The sequence below is a fragment of the Bubalus bubalis genome, chromosome 3 (assembly GCF_019923935.1).
Source record: "Bubalus bubalis isolate 160015118507 breed Murrah chromosome 3, NDDB_SH_1, whole genome shotgun sequence".
Taxonomy (NCBI): Eukaryota; Metazoa; Chordata; class Mammalia; order Artiodactyla; family Bovidae; genus Bubalus; species Bubalus bubalis.
In genome coordinates, this window is record NC_059159.1 from 197,784 (window position 1) to 209,813 (window position 12,030).

Genomic DNA, 12,030 nt, shown 5'->3' on the forward strand with positions numbered 1-12,030 from the left:
AGTAACATTGAGAAAACCAAAATCTTTAACTATGCATTGACATTTGGAGGTTATGCCTTTTGAAGATACTATTTAAGGAAAAGTTTTAAAATCTTTGACCATTCATTTCTTAAACATTAAGAGAAAGACATCCTTTTTTAAGTTTTGTATGTAAAAAAATGTTGTTACAATCTAAGCCAGTTTTGATGTGTTCCTCTAAAAACTACTGTGACAAAATAATACATTTATGATTATACCAATTTTAATTAAATTTGTAGTATATTTTGCATGGCAGAGTAGTCATGCAGTGATAGTTCAGTATGGAAATAAAATTTGGACTGTGATCATGCAGGTAATTTAATAGTCACTATATATTAGAGAAGCGTGAAATTGAAGTGATTTCTGCAACAAAATGTAATTGACTGGTATTTACAACTCTTTGCTATCATTTAAGAGATAAACTGTCAAAGAAAATTCTAGGTTAATGTAGGTCCTCTAAGTGTATATGGATATGAAATGTTCTTAAATACAGGATTGTGGGGGAATAAAATCCTTTTCTTCAGAAAACAATAAAGAGTCATTAAATGGTTATTTATTATACCATTTGCTTTCATTGTTATATGAATTAATATTTAGTTTTGCCATTTTACAAACTAATATGTCATGCCCTGTGTTGTTCAAATACAATTATTGTTTAAAAATTAATTTCTAACCACACTTTTGAATCATAATTCACTAACTTTTTATTTCTAGCTGAGCCTAGGCATGGAAAAATGAGGTTACACTATTTAATTCTTTAATAACCATAAGCAAAGCCATTTGAATGAGATAACAATTCCATGAAGAAGAACAAAAGAGAAGAAAGTGGCCTGGCCTGTTAGCACAGGTGTTTATGCTGTACTGTTTCTACTCAAGATGGATGAGAGAAGAGATCATTATTTTAAGTAGAATTCAGTTTTATTTGATAAGAAAATATCACATGGATACAATCACTATAAATGAAAATGTGGTATTTACCAGTGGATAAATTAATCAGTAACTAGTTTGCTTCATATTCTAATGTCTTTTAGCTCATAAGTGAAATTGAGTTAGCAATAGCATTTTTGCTATGCGTGTTCTTACTTCAGTGGAGAGAAGATATTTTATTGTTGGTAGAGCTTGTGTGTGTGCTTATGTCTGTGTGTTTGTATATGTGTGTTATGTAGGAACCGTGACAGTCGCATGCATTATTGTACTTGGCTTGGAAGCAGTGGGGTGAAGGCCCCTGCACGCTTGGCTGACCCACCACAGGTCATTTGACATTGGGGGCATGACAGCTGTTGTTGATAAGCACTGAAATCCATTAATTGACTAGCATTGTGTTTGGCTTTTCCTGTGTAAAATTATGTTTGAAGAGTTATAATCCAACATATTCCAGTAGGGTGGCCCAAGTACAGAAACTTGCCCTCTGGCAAAAGATACTTAAATTTATTTAAATTAAAATTTCATGTTATTTCATTTAGTAAGTGGAATAAAATAAGAAAAGGCTTGGCCGCCCCATTTGTTTTATGTGGCCTTATATTTTCACCGTGGTTTTATGTTGAGGAAAGATGTTGACTTGTGAGTGTATTTCCTAGAAAAGTCAATGCATTGAAATGTTGGAGTTTGTTAGTACCATCTGTTACAGCGAGTGTTAGTTGCTCAGTCATGTCCAACTCTTGGCAACCCCGTGGACCTTAGCCCACCAGAAATTCTCAATTCCCTCCATGGAATTCTCCAGGCAAGAATATTGGAGTTGGTTGCCATTTCGTCCTCCAGGCGATCTTCCCGATCCAGGGATCGAACCCGGTCTCCTGTATTGCAGGCAGATTCTTTACTGTCTGAGCCACCTGGGAAGCCCAATAATTATATTACGTGAGATTAATTAATGATACTCCTAATGGACAACAAATGTGAGAGGTGTGGGAGCTAGAATAGAGAAAATTAGAATGGCTGAGCACTCTGGGGAGATCAGCTTTATCTGAGTTGTCCCAGGATTCAGGGGAGAGGACACCAGGGGGCACTAATTGTCCACATATGACCTTGAAGATTTGTTGTCTGTGGAGTAGAGGTGCCAGTGGCAAACTTGCCTTCTCACCTGAGTTTAGAGTGGGCCCAGCAAGTGCCATAAAGGGCGAGACCAGCCAGCGAGAGGAAGCAGTTAGAACAGCAAATGTGTTTAAATATGCACACTTAGGGTTAAAGCATATAAAATTCTATAGTTATCAGGAGTTGAGCTTAAATTGGGCTTCCCAGGTGGCGCTGCTGCTTCTGCTGAGTCGCTTCAGTCGTGTCCGACTCTTCGCGACCCCATGGACTGCAGCCCACCAGGCTCTTCCGTCCATGGGATTTTCCAGGCAAGAGTACTGGAGTGGGGTGCCGTTGCCTTCTCCACCCAGGTGGCGCTAGTGCAAAAAAAAAAAAACCCCGCCTGCCAATGCAGGAGCCATACAGTTTCACTCCCTGGGTCAGGAAGATGCCCTAGAGGAGGGCAAGGTGACCTATTCCAGTATTCTTGCCTGGAGAATTCCACTGGACAGAGAAGCCTGGCGGGCTACAGTTTATGATGTCACAGTGTCAGACACAACTGAAACGACTTAGCACGCACTCACGACCTTAAATCAGAGAAGGCGATGGCACCCTACTCCAGTACTCTTGCCTGGAAAATCCCATGGACGGAGGCGCCTGGTGGGCTGCAGTCCATGGGGTCGCTAAGAGTCGGACACGACTGAGTGACTTCCCTTTCACTTTTCACTTTCATGCATTAGAGAACGAAATGGCAACCCACTCCAGTGTTCTTGCCTGGAGAATCCCAGGGACGGGGGAGCCTGGTGGGCTGCCATCTATGGGGTCGCACAGAGTCGGACACGACTGAAGCGACTTAGCAGCAGCAGCAGCAGCAGGACCTTAAATTATTTAGGAATGGAGGTTTTAGAATCCACTTTAATGACATTTAGTTTCAGTGTTCACTTGCTACTTTGTTAGAAGATTTTAAAATGGAATAGAAAGGAAAACATAGCTTGTTTCTATGTATGGTTCTGAAGGTCAGTATCTGATTCTGGCCCAGTTCTTACCTATTAGATAAAGGCTATCTGTGGAGAAAGTATAGTGTTTCCTGGACAGATATAAAATATTATTTTATAAAGATTTTTAAATAAATAGATCAGATCTTTCTGATTCTGTAGTATCTTAAGTAATAATATTTTGGGGATATTCATTACATATGTATTCAATACATAAATAAAATTTCAGTGAATTGAAATACTATATTACCAGACAGTCTTTTGTTGTAAATTTCATTATAATTCTTGTGGGATGTGCAGACAGTTTGTTTCTAAAAATATGTAAATTACTTAGTTGGTATCACTTTTACATTTTATACTATGAACTTGAAAGTATCAGTTCTCCAGTTTTGAAAAATGTTGCTGCTGCTGCTGCTGCTAAATCATGTCAGTTGTGTCCAACTCTGTGCAACCCCATAGACGATAGCCCACCAGGCTCCTCCGTCCCTGGGATTCTCCAGGAAAGAACACTGGAGTGGGTGAAAAGTGTTGTTGGGTGTGTTTTAAATGATCTTCTAGATGGTGTCTGCCTTAGATGTTTCACAAAATGAAAGTACTGAGAAAAGATTTAAGTCTTTTTGAAGTTAGCCCTAGACTAACTTGTATTTTTCAGTAAAGAGGCCTGATGATCAAACTTTGTATTCTCACTAGCTTCAGCTTGAGGATACTTTCTGGGGTAACTACAGAAAGTCAGTGTTGAGGCTCAGAGCTTCTATTTTTGTTCTGTCTTTGAGGAAGAAGCAGTGCCTGGAGTTAGATTGGATGAATAATTTGAAAACTACTTTTTCAATTTTATAATGAAGTGTTCATTTAAGAAGATATAGAAAAACATAAAGAAGAAAATAAAGATTATCTGTAATCTTACCAGTCAGAGATAAATACTAACATTTTCGAGTTTAATTTCTGGTAATTTATATGCTTAAATACACACACTGAAGTTAATATTAATGGAATCATAATTTGTAAGTGTTTTTATTCAGATAATTTGTAAAATTAGGTTTTTCGTATATTTAAAAGTAAATTCTGACTCGCTGATCTGCTTAAATATTTTTTATTAAAGCCTAAAACATGTTTAAGATATTGGTTACTTTCACAGTCCTTTCTATCATAGTAATGTTTTTAAAATACATTACTTTACTTTCCTCTATTATAATTATAAATTAGGGACATTTATTAAATCCTTTTTTCTTTTTTGCTTTGCTTAAAAAAAAGGACAACCAGTTTTAATTGTTTCAAGGAGGGTTAGAACACATTTTAGAAGAGCATGAGATTAGTGTTCGTATATATTACATTTGAACTGCCTTTGAAACATTCTAGAAGAGACAGCTGTTAAATAGTTCGATATGCATCCTGGAGCTGAGGTGAGGTCTTGGCTGAAGAGAGGAGTCATCAGGGTGGTCATTGGTAGTAATTGAAGGCTTGGGCCTGGGATGATAGGGGAGAGCACTAAAGACTCAGCCTTGAGAAACCCCAGCAGGGGGAGCAGGAGGAAGGAGAGCAGGGGAGGCTGAGTCCTGGCAGCCAGGAGAAGAGGGCATTTCAGGAAGGACACAGCCAGAGAGTGAGGTGCTACTGCAAGTGACTTGATGGGCCCGGAAAATGCCCACACAATTTACTGCCATGGCAGTGTATGTTCCCTGACTGGACCCCACCATCTCCTGAGTTCTCTCCTGCTTCATTGACTGCTGTTTCCCAGTCTCCCCCCTGCACCTCTCTGTTGCCCAGTCTCCCCCCTACACCTCTCCTTGTCTCCCCCCTACGCCTCTCCTTGTCTCCCCCCTGCGCCTCTCCTTGCCCAGTCTCCCCCCTGCACCTCTCCTTGCCCAGTCTCCCCCCTGCGCCTCTCCGTTGCCCGGTCTCCCCCCTGCACCTCTCCTTGCCCGGTCTCCCCCCCTGCGCCTCTCCATTGCCCGGTCTCCCCCCTGCGCCTCTCCGTTGCCCGGTCTCCCCCCTGCGCCTCTCCGTTGCCCGGTCTCCCCCCTGCGCCTCTCCGTTGCCCGGTCTCCCCCCTGCGCCTCTCCATTGCCTGGTCTCCCCCTTGAGCCTCTCCATTGCCCGGTCCCCCCTGCGCCTCTCCGTTGCCCAGTCTTCCCTGACACCTCTCCGTTGCCCAGTCTTCCTTCTGCGCCTCTCCATTGCCCAGTCTCCCCTCTGTGCCTCTCCATTGCCTAGTCTCCCCACTGCGCCTCTCCTTGCCCAGTCTCTGCGTGTTGAGATGGTCCCTTGACCATTTTTCCAGCTAGTTTCCTTTCTAACTACTCTGTTCTCCAGGCGAGCTCTTCTAGTCTTCAGGTTTAACTCTATTGTATTTTCTCATCTAGGGCATTCTCCACCCTTACAAATGCCTTTGCTTACTGGATATCTCTACTTGGGTGTCTGCTACTAAATATATTCAAGACTGAATTCTCAATTCCCACCCCAAACTTGTTCTTCCGTTTCATCACCACTGCCATTCATCTGGTTTCAAAGCCATGGAATCACCCATTCTCTTACATGCCACATCTAGTATATCAGTAATCCTGTTAGTGCTCCTCTCAGAGTGTACAGTGTATCTGACCACTTTCACGTCTCTGTTGTTACCACCCTGGCTCACACATTTGGTTTCTCTCATCCAGGTCCTTAGAGTAGCCTCCTAACTGGTCTCCCTGCTGTTGTCCCTGCCCCTGCCCCTCGTAGTCTGTGGTGTGATGGAGCTGCTTGTGCTGGTTTGTGAGAGCCAATCATGTGCATGTCTTCTCGGGTTCATGTTTAGTAACACCATGTTGGTAGCTTGAAATGGGCCCTGATAGCGAGTTTCATAGCACGGAGACCAGCGAATAGCACAGGTCAGGCCGTGCCGTCTGTGCCTGAGAGCTGACTGTGCAGAGTTTACCAGCACCCCACTGTCCAGCCGTCTCCCCTGCCTCCGGAACGGTGTATTCTGTCTACAGAAACAGAGCGGTCCTTTAACGACATAAGTCACGTCACATGACATGTGCCTTGTTACAACTCTCCGATGGCTTTCTGTTAAAATCACAGTAAACCCAAAGTCTTTATGAAAGCTTGCAAGCCATGTGATTTGCCTCTGAACTGGGCTGTAGTGGATAGGTACCCAGTGGATCTTTGTGATGGTGTGAGTTAGAGACGGGAGGAAGGTGGATGAGATGTTTCTATACCATCTTAGTAATCTGTTGCATGAGTCCTATTTATATTTTTGTTTTGCAATTAATAGAAGAGATGCTTTTAAGATTTTCTGGTTGTCCAGAATTTAAATTTATTTTTAAATCTCTAGAACTTTAGATAAAGATCTGCTTAAATATAGGTGTAAGACTGTATTCTAAAATGAAAATGCAAGTAACTTTTGAAATCTCTTGTAAGTATGCAATTCATTGTTTTTTATTAGCATAGATAATTAAAATGTTATTTTTGTAAGATATTCCAGGGAAAAAAGTAATTGGAAATGTTTTCAATTAAAAAGAAAACCAATGCTTATGAAACCCTTTGTGTCATTCTGTTGTAAAATTAATCTGAACGCTTAAAATCATTTGATATTTTTCCTATCATAGTGTATGTACTTTCTGCTTGATTCTGGGGGAAGTCACCATTGTATGTTAAATTCTAATCCAGTAGACTGTTAACAGTTACCAGATTTATTTGTTAAATTCCAGGTGTTGTCTTAAAATTATACTCTCAGTGTTCTGATAATCAGATACAGTAAGATGTTAATAAGTATAAACAGGACATGTTATCTTCTTTTATAGGGTATATTTCAGAAACCGCTGGGTGAAGACTGTCCACCCAGTTGTGCATCAGTACTGTTTGATCTCAAGCGCACATTCCACCTTTCAGATGCCACAGAAAGAAGATATTCTGAAACACCGAGTGGTGGTTGTTACATTGAACACTTCCCAGTACCTCTGTCAGTTGGACCTTGAACCTGGTATGCTGACTCAAGACACAGAAAAAGTGAATGCACAGGGCTTCTACATTCAGTTTAGACCAGGCGTTGGCGTGTGGGCCATATCTGGCCTACAGTCTTTGTAAATAAAGTTTTATCGGATGGAACACAGTCGTGCCCATTTACTCCCTATATTTTCTTTGGATGCTTTTGTGCTACAGCAGCTGAGTTGAGTAGTTGCAACAGATTGCATGGCTAGAAAAAAACCTAAAATGTCACTGTTGGGCCCTTCACACAGAAAAAATTATCCATCCCTAGTTTAGACATTTCAGTGACTGTTACTTTGTCTTGTTCTCTGATTGATCAGATGATATTTAATATTGATCACGTCAGAAATTCAAAGTTGGACAGTTTTTTTTTTACAGTTTTCTCAAGTATATAATTTTAAAATACTTGTGCATTAATACAGTGTAGAGGCAACAATTATGATAGTTTTTTGACATACTATTAAGATTATTATATTTAATTATAGGAACTATGTAAAATCAAATATAGAAAGTACAGATATAAGGTAACAAAAAGTTCTGATAAATATGGCAAAGCTTAACCATCAAAATGTGGTGTCACTTTAAGATAGTTGCTTTGGAAGGACATTCATTTATTGTTCTTATATTACGATTGTTGACATTGCTCAACCCGTTTTTGCTCTCTCCTTTTGGAATTGCTTTCAGAGCCAGTACCAAGTTCTTTTCCATTTCTGAAAGGTAGAGACAGTTCCCTTCCCCTTGTATTCCTGGCACCTGGCCCAGGGCATAGGCACCTGGAGGCCCTTGATAAACCTGTTTATCTTAAAAAATGAACAATGGCCAAACTTTCTGTTTTGAAGGTAGATTTAATTTTAGAAAAGCTTCAAAATCTTTTGGAGACATGTCTGGTAAATAAGGTAGGTTATCAAACTGAGCAATACCATTAGGGGTATAAAAAAAAAAAAAAGAGAGACGTGCCTCTCATGTAATGAGACTTATTTTTCTTGTGCACGCAGCTCATAGCTGGCTGGTGAGGGCAGTTACAAAAGCAGAGTTTCAAAAATGTTTTGAACAGTGGCTGCATCCATTGGAATGAGTTATATTTCCTCTCAACTGACTTCTTTGATGGAACAACACTTATTTGCAATGTAAATTTTGGTATGTTTATTTAACAATCAGTCTCATTACTTTATGATTATACTCTGCATATTTGCCACGTAAATTAAATACCCAAACCTCCTAAACAGTATAGTTTTGTGAAGAGTAAAGAATGGCTTTGAAGAGCAAGAGTGTAGTACATTTATTGGAAGTCAGCTACCTGATTTGTTTTTGGCATTGTTTATACTTTAATTCTTATGTCATCTCATGGAGGGTTATTTTAGATGCTAGACAACCAAGGCCCAGGCTAAATCAGTTTGACTAATTTAGGTTTCTTTTAGTAGCCTAAGCTGTAGTATAACAATTTCAGGATTTATTCAATTCCTGATTTAAGCCTAACTATATTTAATTAAAAAGTTATCTAACAGAAACAGTAGATTTTTTCCACTAGTTTCAGTTTTTCCAATTCGATCCTGTAGTTACATAGACCTCTTTTAATTATTCTTATAGAACAAAAAGCACAAGTCCTCCTAAACAGGGAGAAACTTGCGCGTGTCCACATCGTGCTTGGGCCACTGTCGTTAAACAGCAGCGACTGGAACTTGTACTGCCAGCACAGCCACTGATGTGAACAGAGCACGACGGAGGCGGTGGTGCTGATTCCTGTCAGTCAGGAAGATGTAGAAAGCTTCCAGCCTAGAAACAAGTTGCGTTAGAAAGCTGTATAAACAGACTGTTTGGAACTCATTGCCATTCAGAGAAATAGAGGTTAGGTTCTTGGGCCAACTCACAAGAGGATAAATAACCTGGAGAGTTTATAGCAAGCCGTTGTGTTGAGAAAGCATTTGTGTTCTCTGCTGTGCAGTGAAAGCAGGGCCCCCAGCTCAGGGAGCTGGCGGCGGGAGCAGCGTTTACTCCTGCACGTCGAGACAGCAGGGAGATCCCCACTCTGCTCCCCCTCAGGAAAGGGCACAGGCTCCTCACCCTGTCACAGATCCCTGTGTGCAGTGTGAGCGACAGCAGCGAGCCACGCCTGGGGTGTTTGCATCTGGGGAATATTTGATAATGTACATGTTTGATGCATGTTGTATTATTTTTTTTCAGACTGGTGATTTATTTTTTTTCCAACCAGGATAGGTTCTTAGACTAAAAAATTATATATAATCTGTCTATACACACACACACACGCGCACACACACACACACGCAAAATAAACCTAAATAATCAAAATAGTGAATTTGCTAATAGATAACCTTTGTTTTTGGTCAAAGATGGATTATAACTTTCCCTTTTATATTAGATTTTGGGTATGATATTCTTTATCGTCTGTCTAATATGTATGTTTAAGCTGCAGTTACTCATGAACTACCATTGTTTTATTTTTGGTGTTTTAGCAAATAAACAGTGAAAGGACCTGGGCCTGTCACTGTCTCATCGCTAGCTTTTCTTTGTGGTGAGAGCTGCTATCTTGCGGAGAAGGCAGTGGCACCCCACTCCAGTACTCTTGCCTGGAAAATCCATGGACGGAGGAGCCTGGTGGGCTGCAGTCCATGGGGTCTTGAAGAGTCGGACAGGACTGAGCGACTTCACTTTCACTTTTCACTTTCATGCATTGGAGAAGGAAATGGCAACCTACTCCAGTGTTCTTGCCTGGAGAATCCCAGGGACGGGGGAGCCTAGTGGGCTTCTGTCTATGGGGTTGCACAGAGTCGGACACGACTGAAGCGACTTAGCAGCAGCAGCAGCTGCTATCTTGAACTCTAAAGCCTCTTTCACATGCAGTGATGGAACTTGTTAGTCTGGAGGCCAGGAGGTCCAGGTGCCATTTATTGTCTATTATTGAGTAAAATAGTTATTCTTTTCAACTTCTGTTTTCTAAATAATGACTGAAATGTACATACAGGCCTCTAAATTGAGGATTGGCATTAAAGCACTCAGAGCTCTGAAATTAGGCCTCTGAATTCTTCCCCTAACAGAGAAGAAAGGACTTCTTCCCTTTACCGCTGCTGTAATGTGCTGTCCTGTGTTTGCCCTGTGCCTTGTAGGGTTTTTCACTCACATCTTGTTAGACGAGGCTGCCCAGGCCATGGAGTGTGAAACCATCATGCCTCTGGCACTAGCGACTAGACACACGCGGGTTGTCCTGGCTGGCGACCACATGCAGGTGGGTCCCTCCAAGGCAGTGTGTCAGAAGGAGCTTGTGTTAGGTTTTGATGTTTCATATCTTGTTTGTTTTCTAAAGCATCCTATGAAATTGTGCCATGCGTTTCAGTTCAAGTACTTTAAATGTTTCAGTACTAATAGTGAAATATGTTGGTATTTCTGAAGGAAAATTGCTATCCTACCACCTTATTTCCTTTGGATAGAGAGTAGAATGAATAAAGTTATCAGTGTTAGCATTTTCATGTTTGTTAATTTGAATTTCAGTTCTCTACAGTAGGAATATTTGATTCTTTTCTTGACTGAATAAATTTAAATCATCCTCCCTATGATTCCCCAGTTCCTGTCCCCAACATTTGTTTTCCTGAAGCGTTAAATTTTCATTACATGGGAAATTAAAATAAAAAATGAGTCAAAATCTCAAGGAACTTTTCTGATCTTATTAATACCTATATATGAAAGAGAATTACAGTTTTTTCTAATAAAATATCAGTTGTACAAAGATGCAAATTAAGGTTCTTTCTCTTTTGTCACAGTTGATTGATTGAACGTATAGAGTATTGTACTTGTCCAGACCTTTATGAAAGAATTGAATGTAGAGGAACAAATTCTGTTCATTGCTTTGCCAGAAGTAGTTTAGTTTTTGTTCTTAGCGTCTAAGTTAGAGTCGAGAATGGTTCGTGACACTTTACGAGATAAGTATGGCTTTCTGCTAATTATTAAAAAGTTTTTTAGTCATAGGCTGTATATGTTGCCAGCTTACCATTTGAAATAGTTGATTAATTTTAGTGAAACAGTCGTTTGACTCCACCAGTGATACAATGGGTCACATTCCTAAAATTACTAAGGTAGTAGCTATTTATTATTAAGTCAGAGAAGTCCTTTATTAACCTAGATACAGAAACTTAAGGTTAGTGTTGACATACTGGAAGGAAAAGTTGGAAAACTTAGCCTCATTATTTATAGTAGTAAAGTTTTTCCTAGAATATATGTTTGACTCTGCTTATTGCAACATTCAGCATGCTGAGATTTAGTATATCAGAAGTTCCAGCATGGTGGATTTTTTTATAAGTATGTTAATAAGAATACTATTTGTATATTTAGTTAAATTTTCTCCCATGTGTTTATCTGTTACAGCTCAGTCCTTTTGTTTACAGCGAGTTTGCCAGGGAGAGGAACCTTCACGTGTCGTTACTTGATCGACTCTATGAGCACTACCCTGCCGAGTTTCCCTGTAGGATCCTCCTGTGCGAGAACTACCGTTCCCACGAAGCTATCATCAAGTAGGTGTGAGCTGCCGGCTCTGGCGTGCTGTCTGTGGCCTGGTGGGAGGTGACTGAGCACAGCACTGTCCCAGGGACAGGTTATTCCCAGCAGAGCTACATGGCATCCCTAGTGTTGCAAATTATTTTTAATTTTATGTCCGTAAAAGTTATACCATAAGAGTTAGCTTGGAGAAGGCAATGGCAACCCGCCCCAGTACTCTTGCCTGAAAAATCCCATGGACAGAGGAGCCTGGTGGGCTGCAGTGCATGGGGTCGCACAGAGTCAGACACGACTAAAGCGACTTAGCAGCAGCAGCAGTAAGAGTTAGCTGTAATTTTCTATAGCAGGGCTGTTCTGGAGACAAATCTTCAGTTTCTGCTAGCTATAACACCTTTTTCTGTGAGTGAATACATAATGTGTATGTAAAACTACATGATATGATAAGCAAACTTATTGACAGACTGCATAATGGTTTATGAATATGTGTCTGGCTGTGTTACGCGAGGAATCGGTTTTGAAGAAAGGAAGGATGGGAGGGAGGAAG

The 12,030-nt window shown here is 40.5% G+C and overlaps 1 protein-coding gene across 9 annotated transcripts in view; it reads left to right on the plus strand.

Annotated features, from left to right (window-relative positions):
- HELZ (helicase with zinc finger) overlaps window positions 1–12,030 on the plus strand; it is a 151,135-nt gene that overhangs the window by 73,896 nt on the left and 65,209 nt on the right. For all 9 annotated transcript variants that reach the window (XM_025279311.3, XM_025279314.3, XM_006046260.4 and 6 more), the window contains 3 exons: window positions 6,800–6,978; window positions 10,106–10,224; window positions 11,358–11,503. In XM_025279311.3, the coding sequence (XP_025135096.3) occupies window positions 6,800–6,978; window positions 10,106–10,224; window positions 11,358–11,503 (444 nt within the window). The remainder of the gene's footprint in view (window positions 1–6,799; window positions 6,979–10,105; window positions 10,225–11,357; window positions 11,504–12,030) is intronic.